Here is a 25,304-nt window from a genome sequence, read left to right as displayed (position 1 = left end):
CTCCTACGGCCCGGCAGGTGTGTGGGGGAAGGGCGTTTTTCTGATACCCTCACATATAAATCACGTATTTGTGGGGTCAGTCACATATTGTTGTGTGCTACACAGTACCATATCTGGGCTGTTTGTGTTGCATACTGGTGAGTGCGCGGGTGTTAACACCGTTATTCCTCTGGTGATACGTATTTTTTGTGTATTTACAGGATCATGTCTGATGAGGGGACTGAGCACTCCGTGGCTCCTGTGTTGTTTTCCTGCAGACGCTGTGCTGCTGGAATTGATGGGGAGGATTTATCTCAGGATGGTCTGTGCGGGCGGTGCCAGCTGGTACTGGGCCCCTCTAAACCCCCTGTATCACAGGACCCTCCTTGGGCAATGTTTTCACAGGTGCTGGCGTCCATTGCGGACCGGTTATCGGTCCCATCAGCGGTCCCTTCTAGAGTGTTGCCCCAGCCCACCATCCCCCATTCCCCGGGTATTCCGTAAATATTGCAGTCTCCCCCTGGGGCCCAGACTGTGGGTCCTTATTCGGGACTGCCTGTGTATGTCCAGTCTCCTCCTGTGACGCAGCAGTCTGTGGTGCCTTTTCAGAGTTTTCCTCAGACGGTTCCTCCACCTTGGGTGGATGTTCTCTCCAGCTCTGTACAGAGTCTGGCGGCCTCATCCTCGGCGTTTCAGTCGATGTTGCAAAGTGATGTGCCACCAAGGGCGTCCAAGCGTCCTGTCGTGAGTTCACCGGCTGCGCAGTTGTCGGACTCAGAAGTGTCCTCAGATGACGGAGAGATCCACGAGGACTCTGACTCTGATGCCATGGGGCAGGAGGTGGAGGCTAAGTCCTCCATTAATGTTCCAGCATTAGTTAGGGCGGTGCGAGCTATCCTCCATATAGAGGATATGCACCGGCTCCTAGGTCGAAGTTCCCTAATTTTAAAAAAGCCAAGGTAACTTCGAATGTGTTTCCCCTGTCTGATCAATTAACGGATCATATGGCGGCGACCTGGCGATTACCTAGTAAGAGGTTCCTGCCTCAGAAGAGGTTGGCGTCAAATTATCCTTTTCCTGAAGCTCATTGCAGGAAATGGGAGACTCCGCCGGCGGTGGATTCCCACGTCACCCGTTTGATCAAAAGCACAACGCTGCCATTGCCATCTATCTCCTCTTTAAAGGATCCCACGGACAGGAAGGTGGAGACTTGTTTAAAGTCCATTTACTCTCTTTCCGGGGCAGTGGCTCACCCGTCCATGGCTATCTCCTGGGTGGCTAAAGCCATTGAGAACTGGGCCAATGCCTTGGAGGATACCTTTACTGATGATGCTCCGGATATCCAGAGAGCATTAGTGGGACAGATGAGGGATGCAGCTTCCTATATTGGGGAAGCGTCTTTGGATGCCAGTCTGCTAACTTCTAGGGTTTCGGCTGCAGCTGTGTCTGCTCGGCGGTTCCTGTGGTTGAGGTCCTGGAGGGCTGATGCAGACTCTAAAAAGGGTCTAGAGGCCTTGCCTTTTAATGGAGAATTGCTATTTGGTCCAGATTGGACAAGATAGTTGATACCTTGGCTAAGTCCAAGTCGGCTTTCCTCCCTTCAGCCTCTGCGCCGGCTAAAGTGAGGAGCTCTGCTTTTCGGTCCTTTCGGGTTCAGGGTAAGGCCAAGGGTCAGTCCTTCCCGAGACATTCGGCGACCAAGGCCGCACCCAAGCCCAAGAAGCAGGCATGGAGTGCTCGACGCCCTTCTTCCAAGCAGGAGGATAAACCTGCTGCCTGATGGGACGGGCCTCTCTCTGGGGGACCCCAGAGTGGGAGGCCGACTTCTCCAATTCGCCCAGTGTTGGCGCAATACCACCACGGATGCCTGGGTTCGAGAAGTAGTCTCTCAGAGGTACGCCCTGTCTTTTCGGTTCAGGCCACCCCACCTGTTTTTCTGCACGAGTCCTTCTCTGGTCAAGACCAAAGCTGTCCAGATTCAGGGGTCATTGTTCCCTTTCCGCAGTCTCAGCGCGGGACGGGGTACTATTCTATTCTGTTTCTGGTGCAGAAACCCAATGGTTCTCATCGCCCTATCCTGAATTTGAAGTCTCTGAACACATACCTCAGAGTTCCCAAGTTCAGGATGGAAATGTTACGTTCCATCATTCTGGCGATGGAACCCAGGGATTACATGGTCTCCCTCGATATCCAGGACACCTATCTCCATGTGCCCATAGCACTGGCACATCTGCGGTATCTGAGGTTTGCTATCCTGGACCATCACTACCAGTTTCAGGAGTTGCCTTTCGGCCTTTCCACGGCTCTGAGGGTGTTCACCAAGGTGATGGCAGTTATGGCTGCCCACCTTCGGGATCAGGGTATACGGCTGCTGCCGTACCTGGACGATCGTCTACTGCTGGCAAGCTCCCCGGAGGTGCTTCTTCGACATCTCCACCTGACCATTGCTTGTCTTCAAGCACACGGGTGGTTGATAAATTAGAAGAAGTCATCTCTGATCCCATCACAATGGACGGTCCATCTGGGAGCACTTCTGGATTCTTGTCAACAAAGGATTTTCTTGACTCCGGAAAAGGTGTCTTCCCTACAACTGAGGATACACAGTTGCCTGAGCAGCGGCATGGTGTCGGTCCATTAGGCAATGAGAGTCCTGGGGTCCATGGTGTCGACATTCGACATAGTGGAGTTTGCCCAGTTCCATTCCAGGCCCCTGCAGGAGCAGATTCTTTCGGAGTGGAACGGGTTATCTCACCGGATCCGTTCTCAGATGCTGGTCTTGTCCCCGGATGTGCGCCGGCCTCTGGCGTGGTGGCTTCAGTCAGCTCATCTCATCCAGGGTCGCCCCTTTTGGATCCCGGACTGGGTTCTGCTTACAACAGATGCCAGTCTCCGGGGTTGGGAGGCAGTGACCGGCTCGTTGTCTCTTCAGGGCCGTTGGTCGGCGGAGGAAGCCGTCCTTCCCATAAACGTTCTAGAGCTGCGGGTAGTGTACCATGCTCTACTGTCGTCAGGCACCGTTCTTCACGGAAGAGCAGTTCAGGTGCAATCGGACAACGCTACCACAGTGGCGTACATAAATCACCAGGGAGGGACTCGCAGTCGAGCTGCGATGTCGGAGGTGTCTCAGATCCTGGCTTGGGCAGCGTGCCACCTTCCGGCAATCTCGGCAGTCTTCATCCCAGGAGTCCTCAATTGGGAGGCGGACTTCCTCAGCCGTCACGACGTGCATCCCGGGGAATGGTCGCTTCACCCAGAGGTGTTTCAACTTCTCGTGGACAAATGGGGACTGCCGGAGTTGGACTCGATGGCCTCCCGTCACAACTGCAAGTTGCCCATGTACGGCTCAAGGACAAGAGATGCAGGCGCAAGCCTAGTGGACGCGCTGTCTGTGAAATGGACGTTTCACCTAGCGTACCTGTTCCCTCCGATCTCCCTGCTACCTCGGGTACTCAGAAAAATCAAACAGGATGGGGGCACGTTTCTGCTGGTGGCCCCAGCATGGCCCAGACGTCCTTGGTACTCCGACCTCAGGAGCTTGTCCATAGACGCTCCGTTCCTTCTGCCTCAGCGTCGGGACCTGCTGTCTCAGGGGCACTGCCTTTACCCAGATCTGGGTCGGCTGTCTTTGACGGCGTGGCTCTTGAGACAGCCGTCTTAAGGTCCCGGGGTTTTTCTAACTCTGTCATCAGTATCATGCTGAGGGCACGTAAGCCTGCCTCTGCACGGATTTACCACAGAGTGTGGCACACTCACTTTCAGTGGTGTGAGTCCAGAAACTTTGATCCTCAGGTATTCAAGGTTTCTAGGATTTTGGCATTTCTGCAGTCAGGTCTTGATCTGGGCTTACGTCTTGCTTCCCTGAAGGTTCATGTATCGGCTCTGTCTGTATGGTTCCAATGTCGGATCGCTACCTTGCCTGATGTTCACACCTTTTTCCCGGTGTTCTTAGAATTCAACCTCCCTTTGTGCCTCCAGTGGCTCCATGGGACTTGGCGGTGGTTCTTCGGGTCCTGCATGGACCTCCCTTTGAGCCTCTTGAGTCCTTTGACCTCAAGTGGTTAACACTGAAAACTGTGTTTCTCCTGGCAATTGGTTCGGCCAGGAGGGTATCCAAGTTGGGGGCACTTTCCTGTAGTCTCCCCTTCCTAATTTTTCACCAGGACAGGGCTGTGCTTCATACTCGTCCTGAGTTTTTGCCTAAAGTAGTCTCTAAGTTCCACATCAATCAGGAACTTGTGGTACCAGCTTTTCAATCTCCTGATCTTACAGCTGGTGAGGCTTCGTTGGACGTTGTCCGTGCTCTCAGAGTTTATGTTGATCGGACGGCTTCTGTAAGAAAGTCCGATTCCTTGTTTGTCCTCTTTGGTTTTCATAAGAGGGGTTGGCCTGCCAACAAGCGAACGTTAGCCCGTTGGCTTTGTTCTGTTATTAGGGAGGCTTATATACAGGAACATTTACCTGTTCCAGTCTCTGTTAAGGCTCATTCCACTCGGTCTGTGGGTCCTTCTTGGGCTGCTAGACGTGGTGCCTCCGCTGTTCAGCTGTGCAAGGCAGCCACTTGGTCTTCAATTCAGACATTTTTGAGGTTTTATGCGTTTGACACTTTTGCCTCTCAGGATGCATCCTTCGGCCGCAGGATTCTCCTTTCTGCTCAGGAGCGTCCCCGCCCTTAGTTGGACTGCTTTGGGACATCCCCAAGGTCAACCCTGTGGACTCCCTTTGGACCCTGAGGTAGAAAACAAGAGATATGGTAAGAACTTACCTTTGTTATCTCTGTTTCTACGAAGTCCATAGGGTCCACAGGGCCCCCGCCCTGACGCACCTGGCTTCAAATGGGCTGTGTTGCTGGTCACCGGTTTTCCGTCTCCCATTTCTGTGAGTTCTTGTGTGTTCCAGTCTTCCTTCTCTCTGTTTAGTCTCCTCCTCCGGCCTTGGCTGCTTACCAACTGAGGTGCCTGTGGCTCGGGGGCGGGGTATAGAGGAGGATGGACCCAAGTACATCCTGGGAGCAGTGAAAGCTTTAACTGCGTGGTGCCCGTGGATCCAGATCCAGCTATACCCCAAGGTCAACCCTGTGGACCCTATGGACTTCGTAGAAACAGAGATAACAAAGGTAAGTTCTTACCATATCTCTTGTTTTCCCACTCATACAGCACCCCCATATACATGTCCCATTCATACAGCACCCTCATATACAGTACCTGTGCCTCTCATACAGCACCCCCATATACAGTACCTGTTCCTCTCATACAGCACCCCCATATACATGTCCCATTCATACAGCACCCTCATATACAGTACCTGTGCCTCTCATACAGCACCCCCATATACCTGGCCCATTCATACAGCACCCCCATATACAGTACCTGTGCCTCTCATACAGCATCCCCATATACCTGGCCCATGCATACAGCACCCCCATTTACCTGTCCCATTCATACAGCACCCCCATATACAGTACCTGCGCCTCTCATACAGCACCCCCATATACCTGTCCCATTCATACAGCACCCTCATATACATGTCCCATTCATACAGCACCCCCATATACAGTACCAGTGGTTCTGCACCAGTCCAGGCATTTTCAGCCAAAAATTGGGTGGTGAAAAGAAATCGCTGATAAAACCAGCCCAAACCCCCGAAAAATTCTCGCTCGCTTCTAATTGGATAGCTTTTCCGCAAACAGCCAGTGTTTTACTATTCAGATTTCTTTTCTCAAGAAAACGAAAATCGAAGAAAAATTCTCTGGAGGAAAATGACGAAGTTTTCTCTGAATACAGGATATAATAGTATAGGTAGAAACGTTATCTCACGAAAATTGTACCATGTGACCGTGGGTTTACAGGAAAAAAAAAAGGGTTATCGCATCTAATTGGTTACCCCCAATAGTGGTCACCATCGGCTTTACTTGGAGAAACCTGTTTAACAATCCTTGTTCTGCCATCTCACGTGATAACAGAAGAACATCACTGAGAACATGCTTTGTTCTTTGAACACAACTTTTTTTGAATCTTTTTTTTTCTTCAAGTGGAGCTTCAGGTTCGGCTCCATTGCGCCTTTGCGAGGCGCCTAAGTCCAACCATCGCTAATCAGTGCACAAGTCAATAAAAACAGACATAGGGACCTATTCATCATGACATAATTATCACTAGTGACAATTATGTTTTAAACTCGCTGCGATTTTAAAAGATGTTTTGGAGGCATTCATCATAACATAGGTATCACTTCCGAAAAGCTGCTCTTTTTGCGGAGTCAGCTCTTGGAAAAGTGATACTTTTCCCCATGCAGCTGAGGTATCCATAAGGATTTCCTCACTGCTGCATGGCTCCCCCCCCCTCTAATTCCCCTGCTGGCTCACCTCTTACCCCCTGCATCGCCTCTGGTGTCCGATCCGGCCCACCTCCCTCCCGGGTATTTGTTGCACACACCCCCTCCCGCGGATGTCCAATGTCCCCGGCGGCTGTTCGTTGTCGGCTCCCCCCACGGGTGTCCGACCCCCCTCCCCCTGTGGGTGCCCCCCCTTCCCTGCCGCATATCCTCTCACCTTTTGCGTTGCGTTGGTGTCTTCGGCCAGTGAGTGTGGCCACATGTCTGCAGTGCTCCAGGGTGAGAGCTCAGGGGCTTTGCAGTGCAGACACTGTGGCTGCCTTGTACCGTATATACTCGAGTATAAGTCGACCCGAATATAAGCCGAGGTACCTACTTTTACCACAAAAAAATGAGAAAACTGATTGACTGAGTATAAGCCTAGGGTGGGAAATGGCAGCAGCTGGTAGTGCCCCCAGTAGTAATTCCCCCTGGTTGTGCCCCCAGTGGTAATCCCCCCTTTCAGTGCCTCCAGTAGTAATCCCCCCTTTTAGTGCCCCCTGTAGTAATCCCCCCCCTGGTAGTGCCCCCTGTAGTAATCCCCCCCTGGTAGTTCCCCCTGTAGTAATCCCCCCCTGGTAGTTCCCCCAGTGGTAATAATCCCTTTTAGTGCCCCCTGTAGTAATTCCCCCCTGGTAGTACCCCCAGTGGTAATCCTACCTTTTAGTGCCCCCTCTAGTAATCCCCCCCCTAGTAGTTCCCCCAGTGGTAATAACCCCTTTTAGTGCCCCTTGTAGTCCCCCAGTAGAGACGTAGTAAGAATAAAAATAAAAAAATCACTTACCTGAAACTCCCGCTCCTGGTCCCGCCGCTATCCGCTCCTTCGGCCGCTTTGCATGGGAGAGACGTCGTCATGACGACATGTCTCCCATTACCCACTGCGGGAGCCAGAAGATGGCTCCCGCAGTGGGAGCAGCAGCAGCCGCTGAGAGTCTGACAGACTCTCAGCGTCTGCTGATTACAGCAAACACACAGCTGCCGGCTCCGGCAGCTGTGTGTTTGTGCTGTGTAGCGCTGACCGAACTCCGTCCGGTCAGCGCTACACTTCACTCGAGTATAAGCCGAGGGGGTACTTTTTCAGCACAAAAAATGTGCTGAAAAAGTCAGCTTATACTCGAGTATATACGGTAAATCTTCATAGGCTGCCATGTAAACAGCAGCCTGGGGCTGAACGCCATCACAGAGTGGCGTTCAGTACTGACAGTAACACCATCAAGTTCTGAAAAAAATGCTTTTTTGGTACTGGATGAATAACCCTGACACTTATTATTCACAAAAATATGTGAAAATGTTAATTTTCAGAATCTTTTGGAAAAATAAGTGATGATGAATAGTCCCCTTAATCATTAAATAAAAGGCTAAAAGTCCCACATTTTCCAGTTTGGTAAATTACTTCTATTGGAATTGCACGTGCATTATGCTGCGTGTCTCCCTTTGCGTTCCATTTGCCTTGGTAGACAGCCCTGGCACAGTCACTATTAAATATAAGTCAGTTTCACGGATGGATTTGGAGCGTTACACTGCGCTTGCTCTGGAGATTGTCATACACATCTATGGGCGAATGTAAGCAGGAGATATCTGTGATACTAGTGTATGGGGACAGCGGCCATTCCGCCAGAGGAAGGTAAGCAGGAGATATCTGTGATACTAGTGTATGGGGACAGCGGGCCATTCTGCCAGAGGAAGGTAAGCAGGAGATATCTGTGATACTAGTGTATGGGGACAGCGGCCATTCCGCCAGAGGAAGGTAAGCAGGAGATATCTGTGATACTAGTGTATGGGGACAGCGGCCATTCCGCCAGAGGAAAGTAAATAGGAGATATCTGTGATACTAGTGTATGGGGACAGCGGGTCATTCCAGGAGAGGAAGGTAAGTAGGAGATATCTGTGATACTAGTGTATGGGGACAGCGGGCCATTCCAGGAGAGAAAGGTAAGCCGGAGATATCTGTGATACTAGTGTATGGGGACAGCGGGCCATTCCAGGAGAGGAAAGTAAGCAGGAGATATCTGTGATACTAGTGTATGGGAATAGCAGGCCATTTCTGGAGAGGAAGGTTAGCAGGAGATATCTGTGTTAATAGTGTATGGGGACAGCGGGCCATTCCGCCAGAGGAAGGTAAGCAGGAGATATCTGTAATACAAGTGTATGGGGACATCGGGCCATTCCGCCAGAAGAAGGTAAGCTGGATATATCTGTGATACTAGTGTATGGGGACAGCAGGCCATTCTGCCAGAGGAAGGTAAGTAGGAGATATCTGTGATACTAGTGTATGGGGACAGCGGGCCATTCCAGGAGAGAAAGGTAAGCCGGAGATATCTGTGATACTAGTGTATGAGGACAGCGGGCCATTCCAGGAGAGGAAAGTAAGCAGGAGATATCTGTGAAACTAGTGTATGGGGTCGCGGGCCATTCCGGGAGAGGAAGGTAAGCAGGAGATATCTGTGATACTAGTGTATGGGAATAGCGGGCCATTTCGGGAGAGGAAGGTTAGCAGGAGATATCTGTGTTAATAGTGTATGGGGACAGCTGGCCATTCCACCAGAGGAAGGTAAGCAGGAGATATCTGTCATACTAGTGTATGGGGACATCGGGCCATTCCACCAGAAGAAGGTAAGCTGGATATATCTGTGATACTAGTGTATGGGGAGAGCGGGCCATTCCGCCAGAGGAAGGTAAGCAGGAGATATCTGTGATACTAGTGTATGGGGACAGCAGGCCATTCTGCCAGAGGAAGGTAAGCAGGAGATATCTGTGATACTATTGTATGGGGACAGCGAGCCATTCCGCCAGATGAAGGTAAGCAGAAGATATCTGTGATACTAGTGTATGGGGACAGCAGGCCATTCCGCTAGAGGAAGTTAAGCAGGAGATATCTGTGATACTAGTGTATGGGGACAGCGAGCCATTCCGCTAGAGGAAGTTAAGCAGGAGATATCTGTGATACTAGTGTATGGGGACAGCGGGCCATTCCGCCAGAGGAAGGTAAGTAGGAGATATCTGTGATACTAGTGTATTGGGACAGCGGGCCATCCGGGAGAGGAAGGTAAGTAGGAGATATCTGTGATACTAGTGTATGGGGACAGCGGGCCATTCCGCCAGAGGTAGGTAAGTAGGAGATATCTGTGATACTAGTGTATGGGGACAGCGGGCCATTCCGGGAGAGGAAGGTAAGCAGAAGATATCTGTGATACTAGTGTATGGGGACAGCGGGCCATTCCACCAGAGGAGATATCTGTGATACTAGCAGTGGAGGCTCCAGAGGTCCAAAATTCAAATAGGGGAGCTACACCACCTGCCAGTGACTCCTGGCTGGCGATGTTTGGAACAGCAGTTGGTGTGACTCCCCTATTTTAATTTTGGACTGTGCTGCAGCCCCACCTCTGGAGCCTTCACTGGATACCAGCTAACTCACATTTTCCAGTTTGGTGAATGACTTCTATTGGAATTGCACGTGCATCATGCTGTGTGTCTCCCTTTGCTTTCTATTTACCTTGGTAGACAGCCCTGTGTATTTTCACCTGGTTTTGTAAAAGTGAAGTGATGATGAATAGGTCTCATAGCCTGGACTGATTCGGCCGCTGCTGTCCAATGTTTATAATTCTTACTGTGTCTGTACCGTGATACTCAGGGCCGGCTCTAAGCATGTTCCACCTGAGCGGCCGCACAAAGGCGTCACCCTTTTTGGGCGCGCCTATTCCCCTCTGTTCGCCCTGCTGATTTCCCTCCCAGCAGTGAGTCTGTCACAGTCACTAAGTGACAGACTCCGCCTGAATATGCCAGCGCCGGGCAGCCGCGTAACCAAACCACTTCCTGGCATTTAATGTCATCCCTGCCCGTGCATTGCTCTAGTTGGTTGCCTGCGCCAACAACAAAGGAGGAGGAAGACAAAGGCAGAGGAGAACCACAGTCACATGCCTTGCCGACAGGGCCAGACCTCCCATCTGGCAGCTGGGCTGGTCCGGCCGGCGCCGCCGAGGTGGGGAGGGGGGGCAGCATCATTAGTGTACCTGGACACAGCACTCTATACAGGCAGTGCTGTGGCTGCCTGATTGAAACCTGTCCTGCTGTGCAGCGAGCCGCTGCCACCCACCGCCGCACCTCTTATATAGATGTGTACTACACATTGTGTAGTGTAGCTGGCGGCCAGCGCTAGGTAGAGACACAGCCTTCCCCCCTCAGTCCCCATCGAATTGCGCTGGCCGGAATGTGACGACGCAGTGACGTCATTGCGCGTCTGTCATCGTCTTTCCTGCAAAGGAGCTGTTGTGACAAGAGGAAGAGGACCGGACCCACGCGGACGCCAATATCAGTGACAGTGGGGAAGGAGGCATTCTGAGGACGGCATGAGCCTGGAGGTAAGTTGGAAAGAGCTGCTTGAGGGTGGGAAGCCACGTGATGGATAGCAGTGTCAGGGGAAAAACTTTGTGAGGGATAAGCAGTGTCAGAGGAAGAGCTGTGAGGGGGAGAGCTGCGTAAGGGATATGGTTTCATGGCGCATGTAGATGCCCTTCAAAGAGCGGGCATGGTGTCAGGGGGAGAGCTGCATAAAGCATATGGTGTCAGGGCAGCATCTAGATGCCCTTCACAGAGCGGGCATGGTGTCAGGGGGAGAGCTGCTTAAAGCATATGGTGTCAGGGCAGCATCTAGATGCCCTTCACAGAGTGGGCATGGTGTCGGGGAGAGCTGCATAAAGCATATGGTGTCAGGGCAGCATCTAGATGCCCTTCACAGAGTGGGCATGGTGTCAGGGGGAGAGCTGCGTAAGGGATATGGTTTCATGGCGCATGTAGATGCCCTTCAAAGAGCGGGCATGGTGTCAGGGGGAGAGCTGCATAAAGCATATGGTGTCAGGGCAGCATCTAGATGCCCTTCACAGAGCGGGCATGGTGTCAGGGGGAGAGCTGCATAAAGCATATGGTGTCAGGGCAGCATCTAGATGCCCTTCACAGAGCGGGCATGGTGTCAGGGGGAGAGCTGCATAAAGCATATGGTGTCAGGGCAGCATCTAGATGCCCTTCACAGAGCGGGCATGGTGTCAGGGGGAGAGCTGCGTAAGGGATATGGTGTCAGGGCAGCATCTAGATGCCCTTCACAGAGTGGGCATGGTGTCAGGTGGAGAGCTGTTTGAGAGAGATGGTTTGAGGAGGCGAGTTATGTCAGGGGGAAGAGCTGTATGAGGTATATGTTGTCAGGGTGAGAGCTCTGTGGAATAATGTGTAATAAGGGGCATTACTGTGTTTCATAATGTTTATAAGGAGTATTACTGTACTGTGTGGCATAAAGTGAATGGGCTCTAGTGTGTGATGTAACGTGACCAAGGGGCATTACTGTTCTGTACAATGGGACACTACATTGGGGGTACTATTGAGTGGTCATGCCCCTCCCAGTGAGAACGTAACCTGTTTTTTTCTGCACGCGCCTTTGGCGCACTCTCTCAATTCAGTTTTGGATGCTGGCAGCAATGCTTTTTATGTACATGGCACCAAACTGTAAATACGGTTCTGCTTTGGTGGCACAAATGTATCATCCTCTGCGTTTAGCACCCCTGTCCTAAAAAGTTGCTACAGTGATCACTATCTAATCCTCTACAATTGCTAAGCCAGGGCTTGGTCAACTGGGAAAATGCCTTCCCTTTTCTTGTGTGTGTGATGTACACCAATGTAGTGCCAGTTTTACCTTACAGAAACCAATCAAATGTCTGACTATGGCACATGTATGAATACCCTACAGGGTGAACTCTTTCATGTGTATTTTAATGCAGAGAATGATGTATACTTGTATGTTGTTCTAATATTAATTACTTTGGTAAAAGCATACACAAAGTAGGAGGAGTTAGGAATAGTAAGGGGAGGGGTCTATGCCAGGAGCCAGATGCTGACGTGAGGTGGGCCTGTGTGTTTCAAATGCCAGGGCCTATTTGTAGTCCCAGTCTTGCCCTGCTTGCCAACCACGATAAAGCAGCAGCAGCCGGCAGTGAGAAATCTGGACTGTCATTGACAGCCACAGTGCACTGCAGTGAATGGCTCAGAGTCCGGTAGGCAGTGGCTGGTACCTGCAGGGGTTTTGGTGGGAGGAGGACTCGGGACAGGAGTGAACTGCGGTGTTGGCACAGACACAGATGGTACAGCGGTACTGGCAAAGCTGCATGAACTCCTGCAGTGGGGCTGAAATTGAATATTATTGTATTTAATTAATTTGAGCTACAGGTGCTGACACACTGCTGATTGAGGAGGGGGGCCTCTGCTGAAGGGTAAGAGGAGGGGACTGGCTGCTATGCAGCGAGCATTTGCTGAGGGTAGGGGAGGGCTGAACTGTGACTGGGGGGGGCACAATATCTGCATTTGGATCGGGGGAGGGGGGGGGCGCTCCACGATTTCTCGCACAGGGTGCTAGTTGACCTGGAGCCGGCCCTGGCGATACTTGAGAGGCTGCAGCTATTTTTCGGGGGGGAGACGGGGCCGTTGCAGAAAACGGAGGCGTTTTGTCTCTGGAGTGTCAGTGACTGCGTCTTCCAACACAGATTTACTGGCCTCAGCGGTGGAGATTGGTCGGACATACTGAGTAACCTTGGGGTTACGCAGATGGCCGATGCCTGTCGATGGTCGTGATGGTGATCCCACACTGCGTCTTCAGACACAGAAACGGATCACAGAAGCCGGCAGTGGGCGTCTTTTTACACAAGTCGCCTCCTGCGCATACATGCCGACGTTTCACTCCCTCCTTCCGGGAGGGAGCTGTCAGGCTTTCTCGGCGGGGGGCGGGTCGCGGCGAAAAGGGGGCGTGGCCCGGCGGTGACGTGCATTTTGGGGCAAAGCAAGGGGGGTGTCATCGCGATCGCGTCATCGCGGCTCCGCCCCCCCCTCTTTACAATGCCGGTTTTAAAGGCATTGTGAGGCAGGGGGCGGGGCTGTGATGACGCGATTCAGCGCGAATCGCGTCACTGGCCCCTCCGCTGCCGGGATTTTTATAGTAAGTGCAGGGGGGGCCGGACGTGTCGCTGATCGCGGGAGGCTTGCCTGCTTTTCCGGGAGGTCGGGAGCGGCACCCGATTTTCGGGAGGCTCCCGACCAAATCGGGAGGGTAGGCAAGTATGCTCCTGCGGCTTTTGCATATTTTTACACAGCTGGTGCCAGTAGCGTCCATCCCTGTAACAGGCCGGCAGAGCCATGTTAGTTTGTCATGTACGCTAATCCCTGAGACATCATTGCATTTTGATGTAATGATCTGACTTTGCTCGATGCTTTGATCCTGTTTAGAAAGTAATCCAGGATTAGACTTGATTAGATTCCCGCCTTATTTACTTCAGGGCTGATTTACAATTTTTAAACAAAATTTCATTTTCCCCAGATGAAGCTCAACATCTCTTGGCCGCGCAGAATCAATAATAAATGCGCCCGGTTTCCCTTATTTTATCTCAGGAAATGTACATACATTTTGTGTAAATGAATACAGCAGTGATTATTTGTGGCGAATGTCATTTGTAAACATGAGATCATTCCATCTATTACAGGTATAATTTGTGGCGTAAACATCAGTCACTTAGTACATGCGCTTACATACCTGCCAGCAGGGGCGTTTCTAGAGAGGAAGGGGTCCATGTGCAGTCTCCGACACGGGACCCCTCCTCTCTGCCCGGCAGCCGGCAGCGCACTGAGCTGTGCGCGGCCAGTGCCGGAGTTATAGACTCTGGGCACTAGAGTCCACCCATAGTCTATAGACTATGCGCAGGTCACCGGGAAAATGGCCGCGGCAGCCATTTTCCCTGTACTGCGCATGCATAAACGACGGGAAAATGGCCGCAGCGCCGGACCCCGCGCTGACGTGGGACTCCGAAGAGGTAAGTAACCGCATGGGTGCAGGGTGTGCAGTGCGGGGGCCCCCTGGACCCAGGGGCCCGTGTGCCCCGCACACTTGCACCCATTATAGATACGCCCCTGCCTGCCAGCCATCCTACTATTTTCCTTGGTATATTCCCACCTCCATGCTATCAGGCTGTTCAGTCCAGTTTGCTTAAGGTTGGGAGGTATTTCCATAAAAACAGCCTAACAATGGTGTTTTCATGTAGAAAATGCTGACCGTCACCGAACCCCCGGCGTGCTGTAAGCCATGTACCCTGTCTCAAATGATCCTTGGCCGATGTTGGGAGGTGTGTATTTATTCCAACGGGCATGGATCCTAGGACCTCATTCAGACCCGCTCGCTTGATGCATATGAAAATTTGGGAAGGCAGGCAATCGCAGGGCAAGGCATTAGCATGCCCACTATGTTTTGGCGTGCGATCGCTCTGTGTATGCAGACACCCACCAGCCTGTCTTAAGACGCCCACTTGCGCACGTCATCTCCAGGAAGTGTATGCAACCATCGGTACATCGGGTACCATCGGAAGCGATCGCAGCGCTTACTGACCATACCCTACTGCAAGCACTGCGGGCACTTCAGTGTAAAAACCAGCCAGGTGACGTGTACTATGACGCTGCCTGTTATTTATGCACGCCTCTGAAACGGCGTTAAGATGCTCAGGCACGCCTGCGTTCGCATCTCCACTCCCCCGTTTATAATGGCCAGCCCCTGTCACCACCCACAAACGGCTGCTACTGTCACTCACTCTGCTGGGCAGTCTATGCGCAGCGAGCGAACGCTTCTCGATCTCTCGCAATGGTTCGTGCATGCGCACAATGCTAAAATCGTCTGGCTACGAGTGAACGCATCCTAGCGAGCGGGTCTGAATCAGGTGCCTAATACTATACAACACTGAAGACGTATCCGACTTTCCCTGAACTACTGAAGACTCGGGGTATCCGTCATTCCTCAGCACAGCTCACCCTTTACAGCCCCCGCACATTGCCTGCATTTGTAGGGTGTCCAGAGCAGCAATGTAAAGTGAACACACAAAAAACAGATAATAATTCTTTATTTATAGAACGCCTTTCTCCCAGTAGGACAGTGGCGTAACTGCAGGGGGTGCAGTTGCTATGGGGCCCGCCGCTAGGGGGGCCCGAGTTCCAGCAAGCAAATTGCACTTTTCAATATAAAGGTTATTTAATCCAGCCCTGCTGCACCCTCTGTAGTTAAGCCGGCATACTGCCTTCAAGTCCTGTTCTGCTGTGAAGAGCCGCCCAGAGCCGCAACAGGAAGCAGCGCAGGAAGAAGATGCAGCTGGAGAATCTGCTGTCAGCCTAACGCGGTGAGTACAACCCTGTTCCCCGGGCCTCCCTCCCGCAGTGCGGCCAGAGTCTACCCGCCCCCGCTGCTGACGGTCAGTCACAGAAGTACACACTCCGTCCCGTGCCCTGCTGCAGCGTTGCTGATGCCGGCCAGACTGTCCCGCATAATACATTGAACTCCCCTCCCTCGGATGATTGAGGGGAGTCAGTGAGATGCTACAGGGGGAGTGAGGTGCTACGGGGAAGTGAGAGGTACTAAAGGGGGAGTGAGGTGCTACAGGGGGACTGATGGGTGCTACAGGGGGAGTGAGGTGCTACGGGGAAGTGAGAGGTACTATGGGGGAGTGACGGGTGCTACAGGGGGAGTGACGGGTGCTACAGAGGGACTGACGGGTGCTACAGGGGGAGTGAGATGTTACAGGGGGAGTGAAGTGCTACAGGGGGAGTGATAGGTGCTACAGGGGGAGTGAGAGGTACTAAAGGGGGAGTGAGGTACTAAAGGGGGAGTGAGGTGCTACAGGGGCAGTGAGAGGTGCTACAGGGGGAATGACAGGTGTTATAGAGGGAGTGAGGTGTTACAGGGGGAGTGAGGTACTAAAGGGGGAGTGAGGTGCTACAGGGGCAGTGAGAGGTGCTACAGGGGGAATGACAGGTGTTATAGAGGGAGTGAGGTGTTACAGGGGGAGTGAGGTGCTAAAGGGGGAGTGAGGCGCTACAGGGGGAGTGAGGGGTGTGAGATGCTACAAGGTGAGGGGAGTAAGAGGTGCTATGAGGTGTGGTGAGGGGAGTGAGAGGTGCTATGAGGTGAGGGGAGTGAGAGGTGCTATGAGGTGAGGGGAGTGAGAGGTGCTATGAGGTGAGGGGAGTGAGGTGCTACAGGGTGAGGAGAGTGGGGTGCTATGAGATGAGGGGAGCTAATATATATATTTGTATATACATATATATACATTTATATATATGTATACACTCTGGTTGAGACCTGAGTTGTGGGCCCCTTAAGAAGTTTGCTATGGGGCCCACAAAGTTGTAGTTACACCCCTGCAGTAGGACTATCATTACTTTACATTATTGCACAGGGCGAGGCAGCCATCTTGGGAATGCTCAGCTGCTGTTCTATGTAATCAATCACATCAATCCCTGCCCCACTGTAGCTTACCATGTTAATTTCCTACCACACACATGTACACACTAGGGTCCATCTTTGTCAGAAGCCAATTAACCTACCAGTCTGCTTTTGGACTGTATTGAAGAAACTGGAGCACCCGGGTAGGGACCGGACCCATGACCCCATAAATTGCTGCTGCATTACAGTTAGCCTAGAGGTCATGCATCTGCTTTAGTCCTTTATATGTTTTTGGGACATCCGGTAACTGTATTCATTCTTAGGCCCATATTCAATTAGCCGTGATAATTTGGTTGCCGTCGGCGGAATCTACTTTTCGACGACTTTGCCTGTTTTGGAGGCGAAAACTTTACGTGCGCAGCCCCACTTTTTCACCCTATTAAATTCCAAAGGACGCGAAAACGGGCCCTGCAATCAGGCAAAAAGTGCTGTCAGATTTGGGGAAATCAGCCTGACACCCCCAAAAAGATGCACTGACATTGGGGATCAATGTAGATGCCCCCAAATATCCCTGCTGAAGGTATTTGGGGTACTTAAATGCTCTCAATTGCTGCTAATTAGCGTCTTTGCACAAGTGGTAAAGAATAGCATTTAGCAGGTTTTTTTTTAGAAAATAACTAGTCCCAGCAAATTTGGGGTACATGAAAACGGGTGCAAGCATGATTACAAATCGCAAAAGAAGTTTTAAAAAACGTAAAAACTGCACCTTCAGCATGCACCTGCAATCCAAAAAACACCTCCCCCATACTTGCAGACACCCCAAAAGCTTATTTGCTAGTTTTTAAGTTTATACCCAGACTGTTTTTATTTACCCCCTTTTTCAAAGTAATTTTTTTGGGGTGATCTTCATTTTTCTTTTAGGATTTTTTTAGACGCAGTTATGCTTTGTGGGGCTGTCCCAAGGGTGCTGAGTGGTTTCCCGACATTTGCACCCCAAAACTGCAAATCTGCACTTTTTTTCACCACCTATTCATAGGCAAATTTTTTTCGCTTATTACATTGCATTGCGTTTTCGCGTACGCAAAAATCATTTGGAATTGAATACGGCGATACTTTTCCGCCTGGTGAAATGACGTCACCCGCGATACTTCAGTGGAAAACGGCTTATTGCGGCTAATTGAATACGGCCCTTAGGGTGGAGCAGCCTTGGGAATTGTGGAGCATAATAAGTTATGGGTGGTGGCTATCAGTTTTGCAGATGCCCTGAAAGAAGGCTCTGGGTTTATCCCAGTGCTGTGGCTAATACCCTCAGCAGCACGTACTCACACAAAGGGGTCGATCCAATAAGGTGCGAGTTTGTTTCAAGAAACTTGCAGCTTTCGCACGAATGCGCGCACCCGAAATGCCTATTCGCGGTACTCGCAACAGAGGTTTGCAAACTGTCAGCCAAATGCGATGTGAGAGAAGTGCATGAAACAGTGGGGTGACCTTCCTGGACTCCAACAATCTGGCAATTTAGTTTGCAGAATCTTACAGAAGGCTTTTAGTGGGCATAAGGAAAAAGCTGGAAAAAAAGTAGGAAATAAGATGCTTTTTTGAGGTACTTTGAGGCGACTAAAATAATAATAATAATAAAAAAAATAAATCTTAAAGTCTATTTAAAAAAAATAAAATAAAAACTAATGACATTTGGGATGCATAAAGCAACAAAATAGTTGATTTTGGGGTACTTTGCGGCCGTTTTTTTACACCCCGAAAATGACATGTAATTAATGAACTTTAACCCTTAGGGAGGTGCGACCGGAAATATGCGAGTTTACTCTGGTTCAGTGTGAGTTGCTTTTGAATTTGAAAAATGAATGTGCACCTAGTTGGATTGTCCCCAAAGCTATTGTACTGATACTGTTACAGACAGTGTCGGACTGGGGCATGAAGGGCCCACTGGGGGAATGCAGTAACAGGGGCCCATACTTAGGGGTGTGGCCAGCCTCCACAGAGACTTGGCTTACCATCAGAGAGTGCATAGACTGGGACCTTTAAAAATGCATATATAATAAATACTGCTAGTGCTTGTACAGTATGATAATGTACCAGATTAATAACAGCAATGTATTATAGAAAATACACCATGTATAATGTAATATATGTATAATGTATAGTTCAAGTGCACAGTCTTGAACCTGATCCTTAGAGGAGGGGATGGGCCATCAATCAGTGGGGCCCACCGGGGGTTTCCCCTGTACCCCTGTGGGCCAGTCCGACCCTGGTTACAGACACAAAACCCAGCCACACAGCAAACTCACCATGCTCACCAGGGGTAATATTAGATTATGCAGCAGGAGGATATGAATGGCATCCCATCACAATGTACTCTCTCTGTGTTCCTTTTACAAAACACATATTTATATTGTCTTTAAAATAAGTAACATGTCATCATAAACTCCAATATTGTACGAAAGTAAATATCTTTCACTTAAGGTAGTTCTTCTTACAATAATAACATTAATAATATGCTGCTGGACCATTGAAAAACAACCATATTTGTATAGATTATTAAACCTGCCCTTCCGTAAGAGAGAGCCAGAAAGCTGCGCTATACAGTACATTATCAAACCGTGGAAAATTGGCCAACATGTCGTTTTTTAAAATGCCAAATTATTATTATTATTATTATTATTATTAATAATAAAACCTATCAGTGAACTGTCTATAAAGTGCAGTCTAACCTAACCGTCTCTCCTAGTGCCCAACCCTAACCCTCCAGTAAGTGCCTAACCCTAAAAATCTAAAATACCCATGTATCAACCATTTTTGTGTTAACCATTCCCATGTTGACCTCTTTTACCTGTCGACCTAAACACATGTCGACATTTTGTACCCGTCGACCTAGTATGCCCGTCGACCCATTGACTGTCGATTGTCTGGTGTCGACCTATACACTGTCTACCTTCTTACTGTCAACCTTTCAAACGGCACCCGTGCAAAAAGGGGCCAGTATTTAACACGCATGCAAAAACAATAAATATATTTGTATCCCTTGAAGTGTAGCACGGTTTGTCCAGGTACAAAGTTATTTACTTTTTCTTGACATGCTCACAACGCAGAATCACTCCGTAAGATCGATTTTATAGCACGTAGACTGTGATCCATTTGTAAAGGGTTTCATGGACTGGACCTCAATATTATATTAAACTTCTTTTTCCAATTTTCAGGAAAGGACAATGACAGCGGCAGGAGCTCGCTTAGTCCACCCCAAGTGACAGAAGAAACAGGGGAATGTTCTCCGGAAAATAACTACTTCTCCATCATGGTGGGAGAGGAAAGCCACATAAGGTGCTGAGGACGCCACAGTTACCGCTAAGACTTTCTCTTAATGAGTACAGCACAAGAAAGGGCTTTGATTTTATTTCTTAATCGGTGGTTTGGAAGCAGCGGGGAGAAATGAGCATGTATTTATCTCAAGAGCTTCACCCGTCCCTGCCAAAGGCCTCTACCGTGACAGTAGGTTAGGTTCTGTAGGAGGATATTGGCGGATTTTGTGGCTTCACAAATCTTTCGTTCCGCTAAGTTGTCACATTGACGTTTTCAAGCGTCAGTGACGGCGTTGTCAACACAAAACCTTGTGGTGACCTTCAATCCGGTTCCTCCATATCCCTTACACTAGGCCATACAGTACTGCTACAGATCTGGTTCTGAAACTTAAATGACTTCATAGGAAAGTTCACAGTGGAAGTTTAATTTCGCCCAAAGACGACTGGGATAAAGATGTTTGGCCAGGTACTCAATTCACGTCTTGTTTGACCTTTTACCTTCCGCGCACGTTTAACTATCTCCATAAATCACTGTTGAAAGGTCGAAAGCAATCTGATTTCACTCGTGCGCACCTGACATGCCAGAGTATGCTGGGATTTCTACAAGAGTTTTTTTTTAATGCATATCAGGCTCTATAGCATTGCCTGGGATGGAGCCTGACTGTCCTCTGAGGATATAACGGGGTATAATCACAAGACACTTTTAGAATGGATACAAGGCACGCATAGTTCTTATTAGTATTCATTTTCACGACATCAGAAGCTAAAATAAGTCTTTAAGCTGTTGATTGAGACATCTGCAGAGTTAATGATGGATAATGCCACATACAGAGTGTGGATTGTATAGAAACAGTTATATTTTATATTATTTTACATCCTGTTGTTAATTTCAACAGTATTTCTGCTAAAAAAAAAATATTAATAATTATGTGATTGAAATGAGAAATTATTTCCAGTTTTGTTAACCTGTGTTTTTTGACCAAAATTGTTCCTGACCCTTACAAAGTGCGCCTGTGTTTCCTCTGCGCCCGTCCGAAATAATACGACGTTTAGACTCTCTAGTGTGGGAACTGCAGAAAAAATAAGCTGTCGTCTTGCTCACGCAATTTTCCAGTATGTATGTGCTTTGTACTTTTGTCTTATCACGTATTAGTCGAGATCAGTAGTTCTGTGCTTGTAAGACACGTCAGCAAAGCCCTGGCAAACAGGAGATGATCCGTCTTTGTAGTGTCATTCCAGAGTCTACAGGCTACACAGTGCCGGGATAAACAGTTTGGGGCTTGCGTTAATACCAAGCATGGGAAATGCTATTGATATCCGGATATCCGTCCAGTTTTTGAGACGAATTAACGACACCCAGGGGAAATGATCCGGAAGCACTTAGTGAAAACTCCATAAGGACCACTGTAGGGGAGGGGGGCACTTCTGTGCACACAATATAAACAGACAGTGCATATTACGTGCATGAAATCCTTTCACCACAACAGTGCAGACTATTAATTCCAATAGGACCATACTTTTATTGATTAGGAGCTGAATGGTTAGATGGACTGCGCCCCAGGACTGGCAGTGATATATTTCACAGAGAATGAACATAGCCTCTGACACTAAAATAAACTGTAAACACGCCAACGTTCTCAGGTTAATAACACACAGAACATAAATACTCTCCGTGCATCCCTTTCGTCATCCGGTGAGCCAACAATGAAGCCAGACTGCCTAAACACCTAACATAGGATAGGTGATAGGGCTTGACTTTCATTCTTCCTCATAATCATTGGATAGCCCCATATCTACTGACGTACTGCGGTAATAACAGCCCATGCCATGAGCAGGCAAGCAGCGGCAGAGGGTAATAGATAAATTGGTTAGAGAACCAACGGGGAGTTTGGTGTTATGTCATGAAAAGAAGTTGGTTAAAGTCATTGGCTGTATAACATTGAGACTGAAAGTTGTGGAGATCAAGGACCAAACCCATGTGTCATCTCCCTTAACAAGATGGTGTTTTCCCGTGTGCCAGGCAGCGAGCATCAAGATTGGCAGGGAAGTAGTGGCTGACCATCTGTATACAGAGCTATAAACTACATGCAATTTACGGTTGAGACTGGAATAGGGTTCCATTTGTTTTAGGCTTCAGTTAAGCAGTTTCCTTGAGTAATGCTGAGTGTTGGAGCAGTAGAGGTTATTTATTGGGGCGCCCTGTTGCTGGTGAGGTTACACAGTGAGTAATCTGTGTGTACTGGCATCTTTCCTACAAATATGGTATTGCAGATGTCGCGCAGTCAGTCGCAAGTGTCCTGCAACTCAAAGGGCCTTGAAAAAACTTTTAGTCACCTTGATACGGACTTAATAGGCTCAAAAAATTCTCAAATAGAAAGAATGAAAGGACTGAAATGTTTGGAGGCAGAAAAAAAAATGGGGGATTTTTTTTTATTATTATTTGTTTTGCATGTTTCATTTAATACATATGCAAGTAATTCATTAAATGATGTATATAAGGAAAAAATTATTTGCAACATAAAAAAAATGTGCAAATAATCTAGTTGAAATGGTATTAAATAAATCAAGGCCTATAGTGGAAAATGTATTAACGTCTTAGCTGTCAGAGAAGAGGGCCCAGGAAAATAGAACAAAGCACCAAATATACTTATATGGCTAATTGTGGGTTTTCCAAATTTGAAGGCCATAGAAGTTACTCTGCTGTAAGTAATACTGAAAACAAAACTGGTTTAAAAAATTCTAAAGTAGACAGTTTTTTTGAAGACAGTTTTTCGGTGTGTTTATGGGAAGCTAATATAAGGAGAATTGGATTGTGTAAAGCTGGGTACACACCTGCACAACCGTTGGGCCGTTCTTTTGATTTCCAACCCGTTCATGCGATATCTTGAGAGTGTGTATGCCATACATGCCTACCCTCCCGGTTTTCGCGGGAGGCTCCAAATTTTTCGGTTAACCCCCCGCAGACCCGGAAGGGTAGGCATTTCTCACAGAATGAGAATACCTGCGGCGATCGCGGGTCTCCGTGAAGGGGCGGGGCTTAAGAGGTGATTCTGCATGAATCACCGCATTTGGCCCCGCCCCCTATGTAAATTTTACCCAATCACGGCAGTTTTACCACGAGGGGCGGGGCTAAATTACGTAAATCATTAGGCCCCGCCCCCATCGGCCCACTGCTGCTTCTCTTACCCGGGCTTCTTCCGGGAAGAGATTATTAAAGGTAGGTAAGTATGGTGTACGCACACTGGTTGCATCGAGTGATCAGGTTTCTAGACAGATGAGTTTCCTGGATCAGAAGCTAAGCTGCCCACACACATAGCGATATTTTACACAATTTTGGCGATTTCGACGAATCGTGACGACAAATTGTGCAAAATATGGCCAAATCGCTTGTGTCCACTCACGATCACAATGCCAATGCACGCATCCCCGCTCGTCGTACATCGTATCTTCAGATCTGCCATGCTGTAGAGCAGATTTGCCAATCTGGGACACAATGCACTGGATGCACGATAGATCTTAAGTCAGATTGGACATTTTTTACTCCAAATCGTGAGTAAGATTGCCGGGGAGCTGCCGGGGGATAGTTCAAGGGAAATCTCACACATCGTGGGATCGTGTGCAGATTGCCATGTGTGTGGGCACCTTTAGATTGTAAATGTGTGTACTCATGAATCGGTACTTTTATTGGGACTTCCGAATGTTAATTAAATCGAAAGTTTTATTGTACAAGTGTGTACCTAGCTTAGGACAGGGTGGATACAGTATAGTGCTGTACTGTATATTGTACTCAGTACTGACGGATCATAACTACATTGTACAGAGCCATAGGAAAATTCTAAGATACAGAATGTTGCCTTACAAAATAGCAATAGCCAAGTTGTGTGGATGGGCAGGTATCTGAGCCCTACAGATGCCAATGTAAGAGGTGATAATAATGCCTTTACAGAGAGGGTTCTTTTTAGGGTGTCAACAGTTCGACGCACTACTGGGAACCCTTTGAACAAGTCTCAAGGATCAGTATGTCAATAATCCAGCATTTGGAAATAAAATATGTGTGTGCTTTATATGAGAACTTTGTTACTGTCCTTAATTCACCAAATACCTACACGTTATTAACTACTCATAACCATATCTCAGCCAATGCATCACTTTATATATATATGAAGGTTTTCGTCGACTTTGCAGTTAGCCTCGTAACTGTAGTCTCAGCAACCGGCTAACGCAACATAAATACTAATGGGAAAACAGAGTTGCTGGAACAGCATTTGTACTCTATTATATATATTAGTAGATATTGGTACATTGGGTCCGAGACCTGCTATACAGCAAAGGTCACACACGGCTTGTGCTGATGGCCGCTCACATTGTTTTGATAAAGGTTTTATTTTATTATGAGAAAAAATATATGCGTATAATACTTATTATTGCTCCGATTATTGCACAGAGCAGACGAGTTCTGAAAAGGATTCGGGATTATAAGGAGAATGAAATGTTCTACGGAATTCTTGGAGTACCTGTAACATTATCTCTTATAGTCCTATAGGAGTTTCTGCAAATCGAACATTCTAATGACGTAAATAAAGGTTATATTGTTTGAATAATATATTAAATCGTTTTGTGGATTTATGTTCCTTTGTATTCTCCGGTATCTCACGTTCATCATCTCTCAGCACATAACATAGTATTGTTCCACTTATTCTGTATGACACGTTGGAAGCAGATTGTGTAAACTCTGTGTGGTATACACATCCCTCGTGCTTCTAAATACTGTATCTGTGTTTGTGCTAAAGAATTGACAATAAAACAAACACTGAAAATGATGTGCTGTGTTTTGCCTTTATTTAAAAAATAAATAAAAAAAATGCAATTTATGTATCTTTTAACCAAGAATCTGATCTTAATTGTCTTAGCTGTCCTCCGTCAAATCATTATCTCCTTTTCAAAATATCTCTGGAGGGGAGACCAGTATGGCTGCCAGTCACACAAACAGACTCAGACCTCGGACTCTCGGCATCTCATAGGATGGCAAAAGGAGATGAAGGAAACAGTGACAACAAAACTCAGAAGGGTGTTCCAAAGACTCTCTGCTCACTATATCATGTGCCATGTGACTGTGGTTGCCTTGGTAGTCCATTGACACTGTGGAAACTCTGCATTATTAATAACACCATGAAGAAACAAAACAAGAAAACATTGTAGCAGGCTATAAGAATATTGGTTATTACAGTGAGGAGTTGCTGCTCAAAGATTAATTTTAAACAGTGACGTTTCATTTAGTGGGAACATTCAATTATGTTACATCACATGATGGTGCACATACAAAGTGACAGCACAGATAACTGTCTAAGTGAAATAAAAATCCAAACTAACACTAAGGGGTAAATTTACTAAAGTGAGATTTTTTTTTTTAGAAATTG

The 25,304-nt window shown here is 48.3% G+C and overlaps 1 protein-coding gene across 1 annotated transcript in view; it reads left to right on the top strand.

Annotated features, from left to right (window-relative positions):
- Positions 1 to 24,692, top strand: part of ZMAT4 (zinc finger matrin-type 4) — a 577,993-nt gene extending 553,301 nt beyond the window's left edge. The window contains exon 8 of the mRNA XM_088449955.1: positions 19,789 to 24,692. Within this exon, the coding sequence (XP_088306081.1) occupies positions 19,789 to 19,916 (128 nt within the window). The 3' untranslated portion in view covers positions 19,917 to 24,692. The remainder of the gene's footprint in view (positions 1 to 19,788) is intronic.
- Positions 24,693 to 25,304: the final 612 nt, after the last annotated feature.

The sequence above is a fragment of the Taudactylus pleione genome, unplaced genomic scaffold, assembly GCF_031769625.1.
Source record: "Taudactylus pleione unplaced genomic scaffold, aTauple2 ptg000502l, whole genome shotgun sequence".
Lineage (NCBI taxonomy): Eukaryota > Metazoa > Chordata > Amphibia > Anura > Myobatrachidae > Taudactylus > Taudactylus pleione.
The sequence above is the reverse complement of the archived record's forward strand: the minus strand, read 5'-3'. Positions and strand labels throughout refer to the sequence as shown.